Source organism: Neoarius graeffei, chromosome 1, assembly GCF_027579695.1.
Source record: "Neoarius graeffei isolate fNeoGra1 chromosome 1, fNeoGra1.pri, whole genome shotgun sequence".
Lineage (NCBI taxonomy): Eukaryota > Metazoa > Chordata > Actinopteri > Siluriformes > Ariidae > Neoarius > Neoarius graeffei.
In genome coordinates, this window is record NC_083569.1 from 74,467,081 (window position 1) to 74,492,247 (window position 25,167).

At 41.9% G+C, this 25,167-nt stretch overlaps 1 protein-coding gene across 1 annotated transcript in view; it reads right to left on the reverse strand.

Annotated features, from left to right (window-relative positions):
* Window positions 1–24,407, reverse strand: part of serpinh2 (serine (or cysteine) peptidase inhibitor, clade H, member 2) — a 79,030-nt gene extending 54,623 nt beyond the window's left edge. The window contains exons 1-2 of the mRNA XM_060924823.1: window positions 24,152–24,407; window positions 13,614–14,218 (exon numbers count right to left, since the gene is read on the reverse strand). Of these exons, the coding sequence (XP_060780806.1) occupies window positions 13,614–14,208 (595 nt within the window). The 5' untranslated portion in view covers window positions 14,209–14,218; window positions 24,152–24,407. The remainder of the gene's footprint in view (window positions 1–13,613; window positions 14,219–24,151) is intronic.
* Between the last annotated feature and the right edge of the window lie 760 nt (window positions 24,408–25,167).

The following is a 25,167-nucleotide window of genomic DNA, read 5'->3' on the forward strand; positions in this document are numbered from 1 at the left end:
GGCTGGGAAGACTGAATCTGCAATAGATAAGCAGCTTGGTGTGAAGAAATCAACTGTGGGAGCAATTATTAGAAAATGGAAGACATACAAGACCACTGATAATCTCCCTCGATCTGGGGCTCCACGCAAGATCTCACCCCGTGGGGTCAAAATGATCACAAGAATGGTGAGTAAAAATCCCAGAACCACACGAGGGGACCTAGTGAATGACCTGCAGAGAGCTGGGACCAAAGTAACAAAGGCTACCATCAGTAACACACTACGCTGCCAGGGACTCAAATCCTGCAGTGCCAGATGTGTCCCCCTGCTTAAGTCAGTACATGTCCAGGCCCATCTGAAGTTTGCTAAAGAGCATTTGGATGATCCAGAAGAGGATTGGGAGAATGTCATATGGTCAGATGAAACCAAAATAGAACTTTTTGGTAAAAACGCAACTTGTCGTGTTTGGAGGAGAAAGAATGCTGAGTTGCATCCAAAGAACACCATACCTACTGTGAAGCATGGGGGTGGAAACATCATGCTTTGGGGCTGTTTTTCTGCAAAGGGACCAGGACGACTGATCCGTGTAAAGGAAAGAATGAATGGGGCCATGTATCGTGAGATTTTGAGTGAAAACCTCCTTCCATCAGCAAGGGCACTGAAGATGAAATGTGGCTGGGTCTTTCAGCATGACAATGATCCCAAACACACCGCCCGGGCAACGAAGGAGTGGCTTCGTAAGAAGCATTTCAAGGTCCTGGAGTGGCCTAGCCAGTCTCCAGATCTCAACCCCATAGAAAATCTTTGGAGGGAGTTGAAAGTCCGTGTTGCCCAGCGACAGCCCCAAAACATCACTGCTCTAGAGGAGATCTGCATGGAGGAATGGGCCAAAATACCAGCAACAGTGTGTGAAAACCTTGTGAAGACTTACAGAAAACGTTTGACCTCTGTCATTGCCAACAAAGGGTATATAACAGAGTATTGAGATGAACTTTTGTTATTGACCAAATACTTCTTTTCCACCATAATTTGCAAATAAATTCTTTAAAAATCAGACAATGTGATTTTCTGGATTTTTTTTTCTCATTTTGTCTCTCATAGTTGAGGTATACCTATGATGAAAATTACAGGCCTCTCTCATCTTTTTAAGTGGGAGAACTTGCACAATTGGTGACAGACTAAATACTTTTTTGCCCCAGTGTATACGAATATACGGTCCATTACAGTGCAGTGAAATACTTTACAGTGTCCTAGAGAGAAGAAATCAGGTGATGCAGAAATCTGTCCAAAACACGTAAGCAGACTAAATGGAATGCCTAGTGAGGACTAAAAGCAGCAGCGCAGTGTGTGCAGATAGAAGGTCTCACCGTGGGGAAAGAGCTCTGGACGCTTGTTCCTAAATTATTCAGGAGGACACATCACCCCCTATAGGAAGATAAATAAGCTCTCCATGATAGACTGGAGTATCATTAGTTATCAGCTGTGCAGACCAACTGAGGGAGCACACACACACACACACACACACACACACACACACACACACACAAGGTTTTCACATGTTTCCAGGTACACATTTACATTCCACAAAGGGGAAAAAAAAAATCACTAACGCTGAATAATCTGCGAGGAAATTAACCTGTAGTAAATTTGTCTCAATTATAGTTAATTTAGCACTGGTGATTTTAGTGGGTACACATTTTAATCAGCTGCATACAACATGAACCCCCCGAGATGCAATTCTGTAACAACTAATCAAATCTGAAACAAACAGAGCAGACGTGCACTTGTACGTAGTCTATTTATCAAGCACCAGCACACAATCAATCTACGTCTAGTGTCATCATGAGCACAATCTGTACTGGACCCGTTCCCAACAATCTCTTGTAAGGAACAAACTAACGGTGTTATCAATGTGCCGTATGCAGAGGAGGACGACAGAGAAGACACTTGTTACTGCGTCCTACACACACAAAGCCCACGACATAACCAACATAAAACACTCACAGTGTTCAGAATGGCATACTTTGAACAACCAGTATACACTGTGTACTATCAAGACTCTCTTATATATATATATATATATATATGGGTCCCTCTCAGAAACTGGTCTCTCATTTGGGACATTATGGTCTCATCTCATCTCATCTCATCTCATCTCATCTCATCTCATCTCATTATCTCTAGCCGCTTTATCCTTCTACAGGGTCGCAGGCAAGCTGGAGCCTATCCCAGCTGACTACGGGCGAAAGGCGGGGTACACCCTGGACAAGTCGCCAGGTCATCACAGGGCTGACACATAGACACAGACAACCATTCACACTCACATTCACACCTACGGTCAATTTAGAGTCACCAGTTAACCTAACCTGCATGTCTTTGGACTGTGGGGGAAACCGGAGCACCCGGAGGAAACCCACGCGGACACAGGGAGAACATGCAAACTCCACACAGAAAGGCCCTCGCCGGCCACGGGGCTCGAACCCAGGACCTTCTTGCTGTGAGGCGACAGCGCTAACCACTACACCACTGTGCCGCCCGACATTATGGTCATAAAATAAATTTTCTAATTTTACTTTTTTTTTTTTTTTGCATTTACCTAACACTCAATGTTTCTTTTGTCATGTTTAATAAGAATAAAGATAGTATCTTGCTTTATCTGGCCTCCACTGTGGAAAATGTTTTTGATTACAATTCAAATGCTTTTGTAAAATTGATTTGCATATAAAATAACTACATCATGAAGAATTAAAGCCCTTCCTTCACAGATGAGTGAAAATATTGAATAAATTTCCTCTTTTTGATTGATTGGGTTAAAAATGCCAAGTTATGATGACTGAATTGATTATTCACTTGAATATGAATAATATGATACATTTGGAGTATTTGATATGGCGGAATAGGACACAATGGAAAAATCAAGAACACACCGGAAAGATGAGAATAACGGCGGTGGGAAAAGAACAGCGACTGTACCGGCTGAAGGTCGCGTGGGTCTCTGCTGCGGCGCGCGAGCAACGGGACATCACTACCGCACCGGACACTAAAAGGTTATCACCTTTTCGGTGATAGCGTTTGAACAGATCACCCGCGTAACAGAAAGACCGCAAATGGAAGCACGATCAACTTCTAACTGTTGGAGTGGAAAATTCCATTCTACACATGCAAATTGTTAATGTGTGTCCTTCCCCGCACACAAATAACACGCTACGGTAAAAAAATATACCACAACTCATTTTATAGCTCAGAAATTCATACAAGACCAGCTACTATCGTAACATATTCTGTAAGAAACGTATTATATACCTAACTTTCAGCTTGCGTTTTAAAAAACAAAATCGCAGATTTATAACTAAATGTTTATATGGCGTAGTGATTTTAAGTTACTATTTTTGGTGAGGTAGTGACCTTGACCCTGAGGCTTTCCGTTTAGATCAAAACACACGATCGTATTGGTTTTGGGTATGCGGAAAATGGAGTTACGACAGTGATGAAATATTTTGCATGATGTTTTATTATGGTTATGATTATTCTGTGAGCGCACCAATCCTTAGGTGTATAAAGTTACAACTTAAAATACAATTAGTGATAACTGTAGACTTTTCAGTGGACTACAACCTTTTTAAGGGAATGCGATGTAGTCAACCATTTATCATGTCCCAGATCAAGCCGCCATTTTTCTACAAATTTGCAGAATTTTTGTCAAATTCTGAATAGAGTATTCACATCAAAGATTTAGTTTTATCTGTATTATTTCTTTCATCATTTTATTTCAAATTAAAACCAACATCACCATTCAAAACCGTATAGTTTATTAACTGTGAGTATATTTAGTGGGGGACCCCCACAGTACCCAGTTTCTGAGACAGACCCATATATACCTTCCTTGTAGCAGTATGTGACAATGATCATTCTGTATCCTACAATTATATGATTGTCTGTCACATACCTGAGAATTACTTCAGGTAGCTTTGCTGTTGTCTCATCCAAAATGTGTTCATTTTTAAGTGATAAACCCAAAAAATGTTGGGAGAAGGACGCAAACACTGTCTTTATTAGGGGTGTCAACCTCAGGCTTCCACTTCATATAATACTGTACAATCTTAATCCTTAAAGCTATACTGCCCGTCAGAGTTTTCAAGTGTAGGTCATAAAAAGAATTTTCCCCGACACTCAATTATTTTTCTTTAGTGGATCGAAAGCTACTGAATTCGAATCACAGACTTCCAATTGTATTAGATTTTTTAAAAATAGAACAATTAATGAATTTAAAGCCACATGGCCCTAAATTCGCCACTATTTTTTCCTGCTTCACCATGACCCAATTCAAGATACTGCGTCATGCATCATGTGGTGGGCTTTCCCCGTTCACACAGGGCATTGTGGGATATAAATTTGAAACAGGAGAGAAAAATGACGGACGCAAGTGTGCAAATGAAACGTGAAAGACCGACTACAGTAATGGAAAGTGAGTAGAAAAGACGTTATGTTACAGTATATGCGAAGGAAAAGAAATGCAGGACCAAACTAATAAATATTGGTGGTCAGCGAGCACCTCGGTGTGATCAGCTGTTCGTTTAGCGACAGAATGATGGAACTGTCAGTGCACGGTCAAGGTAAACCTGTGCATGCACACACATATGGACTTCCTCGGTCTGCGTGAAGCGAGCGATTTCATGCACATTATTTGCTCGGGAAGCCCCTCAAATTAAATAACTTCCCAGCCACAGAATGGCCTGATATTTTGTGAGATATTACAGAAATAAACATATATCACAATGAGCAAATTTCAGAGGGAACTAAATTTCCATCTCTCGCTTTAAGGCAATTATTTGATAATTGAAGATACTGTTAAATCTGCTATGGTACATGTTACGTTATGGGCAAATCACTTTGTTAGTCAATTTACTCATCAGTTTAAAAATATTAATTATTGTCCACCTTTTTTTGATAATAAATTATAATTAGCAATTATAAATTTAGGACTGTTGCCTGATTCATTTCAAATAATTGCCTTTTAAATCAATACATCGTTCCAAATCATCCAACTGTTACACCCCTAGTCTTTATTTCAGTCAAGAACTGCTTTAGCCTTTATTTGGGATTGGGTGTGAAGTGGAAATACAGTATTGGCATAACGAGCTAATGAGCAGAAATGTAATTCTGTATGAATAATCCACTGACTGAACTGTGGATTAAGAATATGAATATTATTAATAAATGTATTAAGTGGTTACGGACAGGCATGACCACGCACAAAAATAGCACACTAATGCTATTAGTAATTCACTCACTGGCCACTTTAATAGGAACTTGTTCTTGATTCTAAGGTTCCTGTTCTTGGCTGGCAGGAGTGGAACCCAATGTGGTCTTCTGCTGTTGCATATTAATGCTTCAGCCCGAAAATGGGTAATTTAAATAAATAAATTAAAAAACAGTATAGTATTATTTATTTTTCTCTCCTCTCCTTTCCTTGCGCTTGTCATACTCTGTGATTCTCTTCAAGTTGTAGGAGTCGCATGCTAAACTTATTAGCTTTATACATTTTTGTCCGTTTTCCACCCAAGTTTGCCATACGTCTAAGAAACGGCCGCACTTTAAAACATTCTTACAAATGTCTTTAAAGCAAAGTTTAGAACGTCCTATCGGTCAAGAACCATGAGCCAGTTCACCATATAAAGAGTTCCTTTGCTGGTCTGCCATCATTCATTCGACAGACATGACTGAACCACTGTAAGCGACTTTTCACTCACTGAAATTCGATGTGGGTGGCACGGTGGTGTAATGGTTAGCGCTGTCGCCTCACAGCAAGAAGGTTCTGGGTTCGAGCCCAGCAGCCGGCGAGGGCCTTTCTGTGCGGAGTTTGCATGTTCTCCCCGTGTCCGCGTGGGTTTCCTCCGGGTGCTCCGGTTTCCCCCACAGTCCAAAGACATGCAGGTTAGGTTAACTGGTGACTCTAAATTGACCGTAGGTGTGAATGTGAGTGTGAATGGTTGTTTGTCTCTGTGTCAGCCCTGTGATGACCTGACGACTTGTCCAAGGTGTACCCTGCCTCTCGCCCGTAGTCAGCTGGGATAGGCTCCAGCTTGCCTGCGACCCTGTAGAACAGGATAAAGCGGCTAGAGATAATGGATGGATGAAATTCGATGTCGTCGACCCCTGCCCTCTTCAGCACATCTTCGTTGCTGACGAAATGATCCCATTTAATCTTTAAGATAAGACGTAGATGGCGCTGTTGTATTGTATGAAGCAGCTTAACCTCGCATTGATATAAAGTCCACGTCTCACTACCATACATTAGAATAGGCATTAGGCACTGATTATACACACTGATTTTAGTTGAGACTGTTAGGTCATGGGAATCAAACACTCTCTTCTGTAATCAACCGCACATTATGTCGCCTGAATACGAGATGGTTGTTCCTCCTGCATAGAGCAGTCACTGGTGGCATAGCCGCCGAGGTACTTAAAGCGGGTGACATTGTTGCTAATTTAGCGTATCGTCTATGTAAAAATCCGCTGTATTACCAATGCACATGGTTTGTGTTTTGGTTGTATTAATACGCAGGCCCATGTGCTTTGCCAAGTTGTTGTAGGATGTCAGAAGCAGCTGCAGGCCCTCTGGCGTATCGCTGAATCTTGCAATGTCATCAGTGTACTGGGCCTCCCTGATGTACTCTGTTAGTATTTTAGTCTTTGCCTTAAGTCTGCTCATATTAAAGAGATCACCATCTTAACGGAATCTAATCTGTATAATACATTTCTGCTTGACGTCCTTGAAAGCCAACCACAGTAGCACTGCTGAATATATGCCAAAGATCACAGGTGCTAGTTTGCAGCCTTGTTTAACACCACTATTGCATTGAAGAGGCTGGGTTAATTCACCATCAATAATGAGTCTTGCGTGTACATCAATATATGACTTCTTGATGATTCTTGTGAACTTTGATGGATAGCCTAGTTCGCAAAAGATGATGAAAAGTAGCTCGCGATTGATAGTGTCAAACGCTTTAACGAAGTCCACAAAGGCTATATACAAGTTACTGCACTGCTCTCTGTTTTTTTCCATCAGCTGGCGAAACATGAAAATCCCATCGATAGTACTCCATCCCTTACGGTACCCTGACTGGGACTCCAGGTATATTAATTCCGCTAGAAGTTGCAACCTTTAAAGGATGATATCAGCAAAGACTTTCCCAGCAACACTATGTAGGGATATGCCTCTATAGTTTCTACATTCACTTTTGTCACCCTTTTTAAACAAAATAACAATAATCGCATCAATCCAGTCCAAGAGGATTATCTCTGAAGCCCAGATGATGTTGAACAAGGTAAGTAGAAAAGCCTTTAGGTGGCTACCGCCATACACACGTACTTCAGGAGGGTTTCCATCAGCACCTGGGCTTTTCCCTAATCTGGTGTTCATTAGAGCTTGAGCCAGTTCTTGCACTTCAGTTGGGTGATCCATTGATTTAATGATTGGGAGCTGGTCTATCTCATCAGCAATGCTTAAGTCGACATCAGTTGGCTGGTTTAACAGATCACTAAAATGCTCAACCCATCTGTCCTTGATAACATCGGGAGCAGTCAGGAGCTCACCGTTTTTGGACCTTATTGGATGCAAAGATCTAGCTCTAGGACCATGGACAGAGTTCAGAGTGGCATAGAACTCACTAAGGATTCTTTTCCTTGGAGTACCACTCTGCATCTTCAGCTCTTTGTTGGAACCACTTGTCCTTGAGCACTCTAATGTGTCTTCTCAAAGTGTGTCTGTCCAGATTGTCTTGTAAGAGATTTTGAATTTCTGCATCTTGATCATCAAACCAATCATTCACTCTCCTCTTCTTCTTTCCAAACACATGGGTCATTGCATTTTGGAGAATTTCTTTAAGCTCGTCATAGTCAGTGTTACAAGTGCACAACCTCTCATCGAGAAACTGCTCTAACCTTGCTTTCTTGTCATTATCCAAGCGCTTGTCCAACTTTTCTGGTGGTCTTGTAGTTTCTTCTTTAAGAAGAAGAAGAAGAAATTTAATTCATCACATGCTTGTGAAATTCCTCTCTGTATTTAACCCATCTGAAGCAGTGAACACACACATGCACAGACACGTGAGCAATGAGCACACACACACACACACACACACACACACACACACACACACACACACACACACACACACACACACATACCCAGAGCAGTGGGCAGCCATGCTAACAGCGCCCGGGGAGCAGTTGTGAGTTAGGTGCCTCACTCAAGGGCACCTCAGCCCAAGGCCGTCCCATATTAACATGCAAACTCCACACAGAAAGGCCCCGCCGGCCTCAAACCCAGAACCTTCTTGCTGTGAGGTGACCGTGCTAACCACTTAGACCACCGTGCCGCCCACGGTGAGACAGAACTTGAGAGAGAAGCAACACTTGGACACTAGAAGCTTATGATCAATAAAGCAGTTTGTACACAGCAAATTCCCCGGTGTTGAATTAACACTTTCAGAGTTCATTTGTATCCAATTGGACACATAGGGTGTTAAATCAACACTCTGGGTGTTAATTCAACACTGGGGAATTTGCTGTGTAGCTTGATTGACCATTGTCACTTTAATATACTGTCTGGCAGCCTGATTCGATAGAACATGGTCAAGCTGGTGCCAGTGCTTCGAACGTAGATGTTGCCATGTGTTCTTCAAACTATCTTTCAATTGGAACATTGTACCCATTATGCTGAATTGAAATCTGGTACAGAATTCCAACAGCATAAGGCCATTGGGGTTCATGTTTCCGACACCATGTTTGCCAATAACATTCGGCTGTGATTTCCGGTCTTTACCCATATGAGCATTAAAGTCACCCAGGATTAAGATGAGGTCATTATCAGCTGCAGATATGCAACTTCCAAGCCTTCCATAGAAGACCTCCTTCTCTTCAGGTGATCTTTGCATGGTTGGCGTATATACACTGATGAGAGACAAATAACCACTGCTCCTCAACTGTATGTGCAGTGACATGAATCTGTCACTGATTGGTATTGGACTGACACCTTGAGCAGCTAGCCTGTTGGAAATAGCAAAGCCAACGCCTGCTATTCTCTCCACTCCACCACTCTAGAAAATTGTATGACTTTTCTCAACTATATTCCCAGTGCTAGGTGGCCGTACTTCACTCAGAGCATAGATGTCAATATTAGCTTTCTCTAGTTCACAACAAATGAGTGCTGTTGCACGTTCTGGTCTTATCAAAAAGTCGCTGTCATTAGTCGTGTGAACATTCCAAATGCCGAGAGTAAAAAGCTGTTTTTTGGGCGCGTTATACTTATGGAGATGTTGTCGTCCGTTGGTCACCCCGAGCGCGGTAGCAGGATACGGACATTGTCTACTTGTCACCACTGCCATATCGTGTGGTGCATCCGTTCCCCCGTATGCGGTAGCCATTTCTTCTCTCCTAGTCTGTACTACCATTAATACTAATAATACTATAAACTGTGAGGCTGCACCTGAGATGCCGACACTGCCTGGTGCAAGGGCAGCATCCCTTGGTGAGAACCTCCGTTTGTAGACAACAGAGCATAGCTCAGATGGTCACAGAGACGACTTGTTGCTTAATGCTGGAGCTGATGTCGAGTTGACAGTCAGAACCACCAGTTACATGTTGGCCATTGACTCTCCAGGAGCTCATCTGCCCTGAGACAGGTCTTGTTTTTAACCTGCTGGGTGACATGCCACCCTCCTCACCAGTATACACTGGTGGGGGGGGGGGGGGGGGGGGGGGTTACCACCCGTCCATGCGGCAGGTAGTACTAGGTTACAAGTAGCAGACCAGTACCAGTAGCAGACTCCTGTCTGACCTGACAACTGACTGTTGCCTGCCAAGATGCTTTTCTGCTCACCACTGTTGTAAAGAGTGATTCTTTGAGTTACTATATCCTTCCTGGCAGCTCGAACCAATCTGGCCATTTTCCTCTGACCTCTCTTATCAACAAGGTGTTTGTTTCTATGCACAGAACTGTCGCTCATTCAGTGTTTTTTTGTTTTTCGCACCATTCTGTGTAACCTTGAGAGACTGTTGTGTGTGAAAACCCCAGGAGATCAGCAGTTTCTGAAACACTCAAACCAGTTCATCTGGCGCAAACCAGCACAGTGAAAGTCACACTTTGAGATCACAATTTTTTCCCATTCTGATGTTTGACGTGAACATTAACTGAAGCTCTTGATTTGTATCTGCGTGATTTTATGCATTGTGCTGCTGTCAAGGGATCGGCTGATTAGAGAACTGCATCAAACAGCAGGTATGGGATGTTCCTAATGAAGTGGCTTATGAGTGTATGCTATAATGTTAATGTAATTCAAATGGTTTGAAACGTATAGTTGCTGCTGCTCTATTTTGAATACAGCTATTATATGCTCTTGACTAGTCAGCTGGGTGGAACGCCACTTTGTTTGGTTAAATCTGCCTCAAATCACCAGATTTCAGAAAAAAATGTTCCCACTATTTAAGCTCAATGCAAGGAATTTTCAGGACTTGTTCTCAGGGACAAGATATCTTTAAATATTGCAACACAGCTGCAACTGAAGATCCAAAATATTTTTCTGTAAAGCTGCTTTGTGACAATGCCTGTTGTTAAAAGCGCTATACAAATAAACTGACTTGACTTGACAATTGCATGTTTACCTCTTTATGTACTGTTGAAGTCTGTAAAAAAAATTGGAGCATTTTTGGTCCTCTGTATCTCCACATTTAACCTTCATCCTACCAAGTGGGGTCCATCTGGACCCCGCACCTATATGTTTGTTTGCCATTTTAAAAATATGTGACATACTGCCTCACCGTTTTATGAATTTGTCGGAATTTATGTCTTAATTAAAACACTAAAGCACCGGAAGATCAGCTTTTTGCATTGTGAAGGTATAATTAATTTGTTACTGGGGTCCAAACGGACCCCAGAGTAAAGTTTATCTGTCTTTCATTTTATAATTGAATAGCACACTGAAAGTTAACTTCTTTTATTTCTTTTATGTTCCATAATGAAACTACCAAGGCATTCCTTCTTGGGGTCCGTGTGGACCCCACTGCTGCAATAAGCACAGGCTGCAAAACAAAAGCCCGAAATTATTTTACAATTACTTTTTTGTTTTAAATTCTGTAAGAAAAGACCTAAGTTGTAATCCAGAATGTTTTACAGCTGCATGAGCTGCAAAAATCATGTATATAATGCCAATTTTTTTTGTGGCGCTATAATTTGCTACATGTTTGCTAGTTATTGCAATATTATTGCAATGTTATTGCATTTATAATACATCATTGATATTCAGCCATAGTGGATTTTGTTCTTCAATAAAGTTATGTCTGTTTGCTGCATTGAATTGGTTCTTACTGCATTGATTTCAAGGTATTCCCTCCTGGGGTCCATACGGACCCCGCCTGGTAGTTTGTGTATGTAAAATTGGCTGGTAGGATGAAGGTTAAGTGTGTTCTTTATGCCTTGGGCCCTTTAGTGTATTACTGTTATTAATACAAGATGTTCTGAACAAAACTTATCTGGTGATTTTGTCTTTATAAGCTTTAATTTTAAAGAAAAGTATTGGGGTCCAAACGGACCCCACATGGTAAGATTAAGGTGTAAAATAGCATGGTAGGATGAGGGTTAAACATGTCAGAGATTTCAAATTCTGGTATTTATTTCTCATATTGTAGTACTGTTTTGGTAACTAAGCATTTGTCTAAAACAAATCAAACTTTGAGTTATGAGCCATTAAAAAAAAACATTTTGCACCCATATTTCAAACACATACTGCTCATGTATGACACAGTCGACCATACAAATAATGATTATCCATACAGGACATGTTTTGATGGAATAAAATATGTTCTATTCCCTTCTGGTGGGTTTCATTCATTTGGTTCGATAGCGTGCAATATAGGGTGGTGTAGTGGTTAGCGCTGTCGCCTCACAGCAAGAAGGTCTGGTTCCGAGCCCCGTGGCCGGCGAGGGCCTTTCTGTGTGGAGTTTGCATGTTCTCCCCGTGTCCGCGTGGGTTTCCTCCGGGTGCTCCGGTTTCCCCCACAGTCCAAAGACATGCAGGTTAGGTTAACTGGTGACTCTAAATTGAGCGTAGGTGTGAATGTGAGTGTGAATGGTTGTCTGTGTCTATGTGTCAGCCCTGTGATGACCTGGCGACTTGTCCAGGGTGTACCCCGCCTTTCGCCCGTAGTCACTAACACTGTAGTAGCCCTTGGCAAAGCTGGATAGGCTCCAGCTTGCCTGCGACCCTGTAGAACAGGATAAAGTGGCTAGAGATAATGAGATGCGCATGCAATATTGTTAGCATATCGCTTATCCTAAGTGTATTACATCACTCTACCCAATGGAGAATGAGCGTTGAATACGGTTTGTCAAGACTGCATGATTGTCAAGACAACATGACATCACACGTCAGAGACGTAAAACTTAGCGCTAGTGAGTGACTGTGACAATTTGTAAACAAACATGGCCGCCAGGTTTGCTTCGTTAAATATGGAAGATTTTGAGAGAATTTTGAAAGAGAAAGACGTGTTGAACACCCAAAAGGAATGCGGATGTATAATAATAATGGCTTTTTTTTCGTGGTATATTCCATTCAGCTAGCATGATATTGAACTCATCTTCAACTCGTTCAATATAATGATAGCTGAATGGAATATATCTGATATACCACTCAACGCCAGACAATATTATTTAATTATTATACATACGGGCCACTTTTTCCATGGAATAAAAAACATGTATTCTATTCCCTTCTAGTGGGTTTACTAATGGCATGTAATATTGTTATTATATCGCTTATCCTCCATGTATTACGCCGTTCTCCCCAACGGAGAATGAGCATGCAATATTGTTATAATATTGCATGTTGTCAAGACAACACAACGTCACACATCAGAGCTCATGCGAAGATTCGATGACAAAACTTTTCTGCTGCACATCCACAGAATAATTTCTTTGTCGGCCAGGAGAGAGAGAAGACGGGGTTAATTCAGTGCGACTGCTAGGGTTAAGCACTAAATACTGTAAATGAACTAAAAACTGAAACTGAAGACACACTAAACACCCAAAAGGCTACCAAAACTTCATTACCTATTCTTCATGCATATTTACAAGAGAAAAGCATACTAACGGACATCGAAAAACTGGAAAAGAGACACATCGGAGATGTAAACCTTTTGCGCTAGTGAGTGACTGGCAGTTTGTAAACAAACATGGCCGCCAGGTTTGCTTCATTAAAAGCGGAAGATTGAGAGAATTTTGGCTGCCAGGTCGCTCTGTTGTGTGGAGCTGTCGATGTTGATTTTAAAACTAACTATGTAAATTACACAAGGAAAATAATAATAATAATAATAATAATAATAATAATAATAATAATAATAATAATAATAATCAGCTTGACTGCACTAGTGTATGCCTTGTTTTATGACAGACGGAAATGTAATATCGAGGCATACTTCTTATAACACGATCACAAAACTTACCTGCAAATATATTTTCCTTCAAACATTTAGCATTACATGCATGCTTATGTGGTGGTCTGAATCAGATTTGGTGCTTCAGTTAATTTAAGGGGAAAATGTATTGATCTGGACAGATCAGTTTCTCTTATCTTTCTCACCTTTAAAATGCAGTGCACTGGCCAAGATCAGGGCTCCTTCTTTAGCGTCTGGTCCTTCACCCAGCGGCATCTCCTTTATGCCTCCCATTCCACTTCTGGCCCAGGAGCTGAGCTTCTTCATATCTCCCAGTTTATCCCCTGCACCTAAAGCCACATGATCCAGTTCAAACTCTTCCAGGAAGCCACTCTCCAGAGTGGAAACCTGTTTGGAGAAGATAGCTGAGGAAACATGCAGTGTGTAGCTGGTTCCGTTTGCTTTTCTCATGGATTTAAGTGGACTTGGTGAAGATTTCTCAGCTTGTTTTTCATCCTTGTCAGTCTTTAGGAGCTCCTGGAGCTGCCTAGCTGTGGCTCCCTTGGCTGCGTGGCTCAACGCGCTCAGCGAGTTGGCAAGCAGTACAGGAGAAATGAGGGTGTTGATGTGAGAGCCTTCACTCCGGAGGGCCCTATAAACTTGCAGCCCTAGGGACCAGCTGGGGTGACTCAGGGATGAAAAAATCTTCTGCTGGGGCTCACCTGAGGTCAGGTTTTGCTGGGATGTGGAGGGGCTGACCATTGAGGCCAGTGCTAAACACAGAGCAGCAGTTGACAGCATAGCAGAAAAGCTAGGGAATAAAAATGTGGCGTGTGAAAATATTACCAATAAACATTGCTGATTCTTTTGTGACTAAACTGGACAGGAATTGGACCCAATAACTAGACCATAAGGTTACTGTAGGTACCAGTTTAGTGACCTGAGAGCTGTAGTCGACTTTGAATTATGCAGCTGAATGGTATGATTTTCTGCTTGCTTCAGGTGCACTGCTAACATTAGTTAGTTAGCCATTTCTATCCATTTTCCCATCTGCAAGACGTAGCTTTGTCTGACGAGCTACCAAACGCCAAATGACAGGTTGATATGATAAAGCTGGTAGAAAGCAAACCGTTTCTGTATCACTGCTAATAATCAGAGGTGGACAAAGTACCCAACTTCATTACTTCAGTCAAAGTACAGATCCCACTGGTCAAATGTTACTCTGATACAAGTGAAAGTTGTCCAGTCAAATTTTTACTTAAAGTACTGAAGTACTTGTTTTTAAAAATACTTAAGTATTAAAAGTACATTTTCTGTCAACACATCATTGTATTATTGCCACAACGCTTACAAAACCGAACGCCGTTACCAAAGACAGAAATGTGAATTCACAAAATGAACGCATGCTGTGCCATCATGGTGGTTTAACGTTAAGCTAGCTAGTCAGTGAAGCTCCACCTGACATGCTAACAAACTCGAAATCATATTGGGTAGCTAACGCTACTAGAAAAGAAAGATTTCTACATTGTTTATTTTGCAAGATTATGCTAAAACATTTCTGCAAGGACTTCAGATAAGTTAACGTTATTTATTTTAGCATAACTCCATTTTTACATGCTAACTAACGGTGTCTAAGTTATGTGTAAATATTAGCCGTGGACAAGGCGATGGCGACTTGGCGGGCAAATCCACAGAAAGTCATTTGACTAACCAGACTGCATAGCTATGTTTGCAATGTTATCGCTAGCTCTAAAAGCACAGACAACTTCATTGCAAGCTTTCTCTTGGAATAAAACGTTTATATACCTCAATATGCTCCCGCAGGTTGGACGGCGAGTTTTTGTAGGCCGTGATGTGGTTCGTTTTCGGCAAACATTTAAAATTAAATGTATCTTTAATCCTTTCAGAAAACCGGAACATGGGTTCTAGGTATGGCCATGGGTGTGCGTGCATTCCCCAGAAGAACCACCTCCTTCCATTCTGCCATCAACTGATCGTGTTAAATAACGCTGTTGAGAAATCACTGAACTTGATTTTATACAGTCTATAGACGTGACGTGACCCTAGTGATTACTGACAGACTGTCTCACTGTCACCTGCGATAAAACAATCACATTTTAGAAAAGAAAAAACATCCACTTTCAAAGCTGCTTCATAGTAACGAGTAACGAGGACCTTGATAGAAATGTAGTGGAGTGAAAAGTATGATATTTGCCTTTCAAATGTAGTGAAGTTAAAGTCATGAGTTTCCAAAAAAAAAAAAATCAAGTATAGATACTCAAAAAGTGTACTTAAGTACAGTACTCAAGTAAAAGTACTTTGTTACTGTCCACCTCTGCTAATAATACCACATCAGATACACATTTTCTTAAAAACAACAGAATAGAAAGATGATTAGAAAATCTCAAATATTTTTTGAACTGCTGTTTGACCAGCTCTGTCTGTGTTTAACTTTACTCATAACCATAAATACAAGTGGGAGCTTCAAAAATTATTTTGATAGCTAAATTTTCCAATCTTTCTCATCGTTGCCCTGTTATCATGGCGGAGGTTCGAATCAGTAGCTTGTAAGTCATTATTTATCCCCAAGTGTGACATCAAATAAGTCATCGACAAGAGTTTATATCTCTACTGTTAGTAGGATTATGTACATTTTTACTATGTACCAGAAGACACCAGAATACATAAGGTTAGCTAATATCAATGGTAAACAGAACCATGCAATCAACACTAATAATTAATAATTAGAATGGGCACTGAACTGATACTCAGGATTGGAATCAGGCCAATACCAGAAAAAAAAATTGGAAAGATACTGGATACTGGAGAGAAAAAAATAACGAATGCAAATCAAATGAATCAGATTCTGTTACAAGTGAAAATTATTTGAATTTCTGGCAACTGAAAATGTTTATATATGAAAAGAATAGAGTGGTTTTGTTCTTTAGGATTGATTGCGTGTAGTTGTTTTAAAGAAAAAATCTAATTGGTATTAATCAGCTGATACAAGTTTCAGTATCATAGACCATCTTTATTAATAATTCAACAATAATAATTCAAAAAACAACTGATGGTCTCCAAGGTTGTTTCGAGAAAAATGAGGTTTTAATGAAAAAAAAGACAGAGCAATGAAACTATCCTTTCTATTGTGAAAAAAAGTTTGAAGTTCAATAAAGATTAATAAAGTTCTTAATTCTGAGCTCTATGGAATGCCATTTAAGTCATAAACGAACAAACAAACACATAACCAAACTGAAAATTATGAAATAAAACCTGAAATAAATGTGAGACAACAAACATAAATAAATGCAGGGTGCGATTTGTCAAAAAAACAGAAGGGGGGATGGTTTTTTATTTTTTTATCATGAAACATCACAAAATTAGGCGGCACGGTGGTGTAGTGGTTAGCACTGTCGCCTCACAGCAAGAAGGTCCTGGGTTCGAGCCCCGGGGCCGGCGAGGGCCTTTCTGTGTGGAGTTTGCATGTTCTCCCCGTGTCCGCGTGGGTTTCCTCCGGGTGCTCCGGTTTCCCCCACAGTCCAAAGACATGCAGGTTAGGTTAACTGGTGACTCTAAATTGAGCGTAGGTGTGAGTGTGAGTGTGAATGGTTGTCTGTGTCTATGTGTCAGCCCTGTGATGACCTGGTGACTTGTCCAGGGTGTACCCCGCCTTTCGCCCGTAGTCAGCTGGGATAGGCTCCAGCTTGCCTGCGACCCTGTAGAAGGATAAAGCGGCTAGAGATAATGAGATGAGATGAGATCACAAAATTAAGGTAACAATAGGCTAACAGCTCAATAACATCCGATGATATCAAATGAATAACACTAAATGAAAACGAACACTAAACCAGAGATAGTAAATTCATCTTCCTATCTCTCTGACTAAATACACGAACAGTAACACACAACAAAGTTCGCATTGCTTGTCGCGTTGCTGTGATGTTTCTCTCCCTCCGGATTAAATGGACAGTGACTCAAAAATCACTAAAATACATGAATACTAAATGAACAGTTTGCTCTGATGGCGCAGTTCACATTGTGCGCAGCTTTCCGATTTAAACTCTTTTTTTTCTCATCCTTATACTTCCTGTTTCATGGACTGTAACGGATTTGCTTATTTAGTAATTTTAATACAGAATTTACTTTGAAACTATAATCAGACACTCCAACGCCCCCCCTAAAAAAAAAAATCGGCCGTGAAAAAGGCGGCATCCACCAAAAGGCGCGCTGTTTGCATCCCTGCATAGAACGCAAAGATATTGTTATTATCTACAATGTATCTATTTGCTGGGGACGTTCGTGAACATCAAAGCTGCCACTTCAGGTCATTTTGAAAGTGAGTGCAATGTAGACCATAGAAAACTGTGTCACAACATGCCTGTCATGTCAACTTTTTTTTTGGTTTGTTTGTTTTATTGACGGGGTTGTCCCCGAGGATTTTTTTTCAGCAGAGATAAAAACCAGAGGGGGGGATGATCCCCCCCAGCAAATCGCACCCAGAATAAATGTACATACGAGTCAATATGACCATTGTGATGATAATAGTTCAGTAAAAAGCCAGGAAATTCACAGTGAAATTTAACCTCTGCATTTAACCCATCTGAAGCAGTGAACACACACACAAGTGAGCAATGAGCGCACACACACACACACACACACACACACACACACAGAGCAGTGGGCAGCGATGCTGCAGCACCCAGGGAGCAGTTGTGGGTTAGGTGCCATTCCCAAGGGCACTTTAGCCCAATCCAAAGCCATGGCCACCCCATGTTAACCTAACCTGCATGTCTTTGGACTGTGGGGGAAACCGGAGCACCTGGAGGAAACCCACACGGACACGGGGAGAACATGCAAACTCCACACAGAAAGGCCCTCGCCGGCCACGGGGCTCGAACCCAGAACCTTCTTGCTGTGAGGCGACAGTGCTAACCACTACACCACCCTAAATACATAGTTATTTTTTTATTTCAAAATGACATTTTTCAAAGGACCACTTTTATTTATTTCAGGAGATTTTTATTTCCGAACGTCACATTTATTTCTCAGCTCTTTTTATTTCCATCTGTTATATTCAAATAAATGGGACGTGGTTACCTCACAGATTCAGACCAAAACAGCAGCACCAGAACAGCACTGAATCACTGTTGCCAATTTCGCAACTTGTCGTGACATTTCAGAGAGCCAATGGTGACTTCTGGTGAGAATATTTTGGCAATACTGTACTGAATCTATACGGTATATGAAAGCTGTTCTGCAGACAATATGGTGGGTTCAGAGATACCATGCCATCCTGAGCAGATCAAACTGATCAACATGGTTTATCAGTGGATACTAAAACAATGAATAATGTCCGTGTAGCCGACTGTCCTTCCATCTCCCAGACATCTGCCTTCTCTTATATTCAGTGATTCAGCACTGTGGCTTTGGTCTGAATCTGTGAGATAACCACGCCACATTCATTTGAATATAACAGATGGAAATAAAAAGAGCTGGAAAATAAATGTGGATTGATTGATTGATTATTTATTGTCTAAACACGGAGCTCCCAAGAAGCGTAAAATGTGTTTCAAAGTGGCAGCCAGAGCTGTCACTCATTATTCATATTCCGGGCAGTGCTGTCAGCCCAGGAAGCTGTATTTGTTATGCTACAGATGCTCACTGCTGTGTTTATTACCATGGTATGTTTTAAAGCTTTGCTGTCTGTCATCCTGATGCCATTCATGCACAATGTAAAGTTTGTGTGCGTTGTTCATTGGGCATTTTTTGTTTGTGCTTGGTGCATTGGTTGAACTGTGGTTTAGCACAAGACTTTGAGCACAGAAGCTAATGGTGCACGTTTGGCAAACCTGTAGAGGTCTGCATCCTTGGTTGAGCGGAGCGAGATGTGTAACATTCAGTCTGTAAACATTACTCTGCAAAACTGCGTATTTGTTTACAACCAAGTTATGTTAATTATTTTTGTTTTGTTTTCTTTAGTTTTCACGGTGCTCCATGTTCAGTGCTATACCGTACTTGTGTTCAAGAGGAATAAAACACACATGCACCCATCAGAGACTTTCGACTGTTGTTCTTAATGCCAAGGGCTACTACAGTGTTAGTAAATAATCCGTTATTTTTTAAAAAGCAAATTAAAAATAAGCACTGGATTTAAAAAAAAAACACCAAAAAACAAAAAAACCCATCTCTCTTATGCAAATAAAGATACAAATTTTGTCGTCCAGTGGTCAAGTGTTTGAGACATGGCACCTTGCACTTACGATCAGGTTCCCTGTGGTGGTACGTGTACGTTGTATGGTTGCAAAAGCCATCAAAAAATCAGGTTGATGCATTTCCATATTCTTTTAAGTATGGTGCTCGGATATGAAATAAAAGTCCCCTGAAATAAATAAATAAATAAATAAATAAATGGGCCGGCACGGTGGTGTAGTGGTTAGCGCTGTCGCCTCACAGCAAGAAGGTCCTGGGTTCAAGCCCCGGGGCCGGCGAGGGCCTTTCTGTGCGGAGTTTGCATGTTCTCCCCGTGTCCGCGTGGGTTTCCTCCGGGTGCTCCGGTTTCCCCCACAGTCCAAAGACATGCAGGTTAGGTTAACTGGCAACTCTAAATTGAGCGTAGGTGTGAATGTGAGTGTGAATGGTTGTCTGTGTCTATGTGTCAGCCCTGTGATGACCTGGCGACTTGTCCAGGGTGTACCCCGCCTTTCGCCCATAGTCAGCTGGGATAGGCTCCAGCTTGCCTGCGACCCTGTAGAAGGATAAAGCGGCTAGAGATAATGAGATGAGATGAAATAAATAAATGTGTAATTATGAAATAAGTCACGTCAAATAAATAGTGTTTTCACATGACATCATCAAACCGGAAGTCGGCCATATTGGTGGCATTAGACACATCAAGAGCAAAGCAAGCTTCGTGAATTTTTCGATAAACTAACCAAATAATGCTGCAGAGTTTTGGGTTGCGGGCGGCACGGTGGTGTAGTGGTTAGCGCTGTCGCCTCACAGCAAGAAGGTCCGGGTTCGAGCCCCGTGGCCGGCGAGGGCCTTTCTGTGCGGAGTTTGCATGTTCTCCCTGTGTCCGCATGGGTTTCCTCCGGGTGCTCCGGTTTCCCCCACAGTCCAAAGACATGCAGGTTAGGTTAACTGGTGACTCTAAATTGACCGTAGGTGTGAATGTGAGTGTGAATGGTTGTCTGTGTCTATGTGTCAGCCCTGTGATGACCTGGCGACTTGTCCAGGGTGTACCCCGCCTTTCGCCCGTAGTCAGCTGGGATAGGCTCCAGCTTGCCTGCGACCCTGTAGAACAGGATAAAGCGGCTACAGATAATGAGATGAGATGAGTTTTGGGTTGCCACAATCACTCAGATCGTGAGAAACATCTGCACTTCTACTGATTACCTAAAATAATCAAAAATCAGGGGGAGGAAACCAGAAAATTGTCAGAGGAGCGTCGTCATCTCTGGCTTGCCAAACTAAACCAGGATGTGTCTGACAAAAATCTGGACAACATAAGAGTGTGTTCAGTTCACTTTGTACCAGGTATGAGGTTTTTTTACGTTTTGATCAAGGTCTTAAAATTAAACATGACACTATATTTCTACTGTCTAGCTGTATGTTCTCTTGAGAGTAAGCTAAAGTTAAAAATCACAATCAGCCATCTGCTGTCAGCTGAGGTAGGCCCACAGGGGATATGCACTCATGATCTACAGTATATCACTGTACATGTAATGTACACACTACACACCTTTGCTTTCACCAGACATTTGTCACCAAATTTCCGTGCTTTTCGTTCCCTGACCCAGCCACAGCACATCTGGTTTTAGGCTTTTAGCCCCTTGAAACAGTTCAGATCCTCAGTAGTGTATGGACTTGGCGAAAAAATTAAGTAGTTGATGATGTCTGGGTATGTCACAGTTGGCAGCAATGCATTGTCTTCACTCCCATTTCGTATGGTTTCAGGCCGTCAAATAACTATAGTTACTCCAGATACAGTGGTGCTTGAAAGTTTGTGAACCCTTTAGAATTGTCTATATTTCTGCATAAATATGGCCTAAAACATCATCAGATTTTCACACAAGTCCTAAAAGTAGATAAAGAGAACCCAGTTAAACAAATGAGACAAAAATATTATACTTGGTCATTTATTTATTGAGGCGGCACGGTGGTGTAGTGGTTAGCGCTGTCGCCTCACAGCAAGAAGGTCCTGGGTTCGAGCCCCGTGGCCGGCGAGGGCCTTTCTGTGTGGAGTTTGCATGTTGTCCGCGTGGGTTTCCTCCGGGTGCTCCGGTTTCCCCCACAGTCCAAAGACATGCAGGTTAGGTTAACTGGTGACTCTAAATTGCCCGTAGGTGTGAATGTGAGTGTGAATAGTTGTCTGTGTCTATGTGTCAGCCCTGTGATGACCTGGCGACTTGTCCAGGGTGTACCCCGCCTTTCGCCCGTAGTCAGCTGGGATAGGCTCCAGCTTGCCTGCGACCCTGTAGAAGGATAAAGCGGCTAGAGATAATGAGATGAGATGAGATTTATTTATTGAGGAAAATGATCCAATATTACATATCTGTGTGCCAAAAGTATGTGAACCTTTGCTTTCAGTATCTGGTGTGACCCCCTTGTGCAGCAATAACTGCAACTAAACGTTTGCGGTAACTGTTGATCAGTCCTGCACACCGGCTTGGAGGAGTTTTAGCCCATTCCTCCGTACAGAACAGCTTCAACTCTGGGATGTTGGTGGGTTTCCTCACATGAACTGCTCGCTTCAGGTCCTTCCACAACATTTCCATTGGATTAAGGTCAGGACTTTGACTTGGCCATTCCAAAACATTAACTTTATTCTTCTTTAACCATTCTTTGGTAGAACGACTTGTGTGCTTAGGGTCGTTGTCTTGCTGCATGACCCACCTTCTCTTGAGATTCAGTTCATGGACAGATGTCCTGACATTTTCCTTTAGAATTCGCTGGTATAATTCAGAATTCATTGTTCCATCAATGATGGCAAGCCGTCCTGGCCCAGATGCAGCAAAACAGGCCCAAACCATGATACTACCACCACCATGTTTCACAGATGAGATAAGGTTCTTATGCTGGAATGGAGTGTTTTCCTTTCTCCAAACATAATGCTTCTCATTTAAACTAAAAAGTTCTATAGACCTCCTGCCTGTTTCCTCGATTACAACTTTGCCTGCTGTTTCGGACTGTTTGCCTGTTGTGTGTGTTTCACGCACTTTATGCTCATATCGCACTGTGCATTATTTAACTTATAATACATAGGACCAAATTACTCAATTCTGATTGGTCAATCAAGGAGGGATTTTTTTCCTTAACACGGAGCCGTATTTCTGAAATGCTATTGGGTAGTTTGTTGCTTGGTTACAGTTACAAAAATTAGCAAATTTTGTCAACAAAATGGCTTTTGTACAGAAGTTCCAATAAAATTTTGTAAACCACTTTCAAAATCCTCGTGTCGTGTCGCCGTGTCATGATGAAAGACGCTTTAGAAACTGATTCAAACGTGCAAGATAGTCTCGCGCCCTGATTGGTTCAGAAAATGTGAATGACAAATGTTGTGAACTTGAATGGCTTCCGAAATATGAATTTGGCTCTATATATTATAAACAGGGGCAGCACGGTGGTGTAGTGGTTAGCGCTGTCGCCTCACAGCAAGAAGGTCCGGGTTCGAGCCCCGTGGCCGGCGAGGGCCTTTCTGTGCGGAGTTTGCATGTTCTCCCCGTGTCCGCGTGGGTTTCCTCCGGGTGCTCTGGTTTCCCCCACAGTCCAAAGACATGCAGGTTAGGTTAACTGGTGACTCTAAATTGACCGTAGGTGTGAATGTGAGTGTGAATGGTTGTCTGTGTCTATGTGTCAGCCCTGTGATGACCTGGCGACTTGTCCAGGGTGTACCCCGCCTTTCGCCCGTAGTCAGCTGGGATAGGCTCCAGCTTGCCTGCGACCCTGTAGAACAGGATAAAGCGGCTACAGATAATGAGATGAGATATTATAAACAAGTAATTGCATGGTTCCTCATAAAATTAAGGATCAATTCACTTGTGAAATTAATCCTTAATTTTACTCGGCCCCATATGATTACCCATACATATCCACACTTACATCCGCCTCTCCCGCACACACTCTGACAAACTGGGTTTTCGCGCCCAAACCACAGGAAGTCCATACGAGGTTATAGAAACCCTAATAAGGCTGAGGCGACAATCTAGTTTAAAAAAAAAAAGTTAGAAAAATTACAGTGGGTGCTTTTCTAATATTCTTATGCGGCTATTGAAAAAATGTATGGTCCGACAAGGGGGGTCACGGGCACCCCAGGACCACCACCCCCCAGCTATGCCCCCGGGCTCTATTTATTCATTTCATAGCCATAGTGTTGGTTTTAGTGAAGATTGACCTAAATGGCATTCTATAGAGCTGTGAGAGTTATTTTAAATAGAGTATAATGGCAGGATTATAGGGTTTAATGTAAAGTTTCTGCAGATCTCTGTCTCTTCAGGCCTCAGACTTCATTTTCACACACAACAAACCACACGGTTTTATGGTCCAGTTGTTAAACGAAGGAACAGGTTTTATAAACAATCGAGTCAAGTAGGAAAGAAAAAGAAAAAGTTGTCAAACAGGGTGTGAAAGTGAAGGGGTGAGGAAAAGCCATGCTTTTTGATCAGAGTGATATCACACACACTTTTCTGATGTGCAGCATACGCAAAGAGAAAGTGAAAAAAAGCCCCTGAGATTTTAACTTTACCGTTAATGTGCTGCAGTTTTCTCTCTTTCTCTCTCTCTCCAGAACAGGAATAAACCGGTGCTGGACTTTCTTTACAACGTGGCAGAAGAAGCTCTCTTTACTTGTTTTGTTTGCTTTCCCTTTACTTTTCTTCAAGCCAAAATGAAGCATGTGCTCCAGTCAAGGCATTTAGCGCCTTCTCGAAATTTCTCACATTACGCCCCGTTAAGTATTTCCAGTCCTCCCAGTTTCCCACCGCCTCCTTAAAGTGCCTCAGCACAGCGTCTAAACAATCAGACTCCTGTTTAACCTGCGCCACGTTCTCTGATTCCTGCCTCATGTGAGCTCTGACAAACCTGTTGCACTCAGATTTCTTTTCCTTTTACCAACATGGAGAAGAAAAAAAGACCTGCTCTGTCTTATAAAGCACTCTTTTCACTCAGTTCATTACAGTACACTATAACTGTGCTGTACATCACCACATTAATTAGTGACCTGCTAATTCAACTTAAAGGTCATAGGTAAGGGTCGGAGGTGAAACGTAGAATATCAACTTTATTTTCTAGAAGAATGACCCAAAAAGTGAATTCAATCTTCCTGGTGTCTAATTTGCACCCTAAAATTGAATAAAACGGTTAAAATATACTGGTTTGCGCAAGTTCCGAAGGTTTGTTTACATCTCACTTACACGTACTTTTTACTGCCAGGGGGCCATCGTCGTGACGTCATTCAAGCCAAACAGACCGGGAGCAGTTCTGTGTTTACTTGCGAACCGAGCACACGAGTACGGACTTTGGTTGTAAGAGGTTGTGTAAAATGTCTGAAAGCGATAGCGATTTTGAAGTAGGAACTGTCCAAATTGAATATCGAGAGGTGAAACCAATATGAACCTATGGCCGTTGCAAAGCAATCGGTGAACGTGGCTCACTGGTTTGACCGTGCGGCCTCGGAATCGGACAGCGACTCGGTCGACTCTGATCGCGGTGACCCTGGACCTCAACAAGACTCATGCCCAAATGATTTATCCTGGTAGTTAT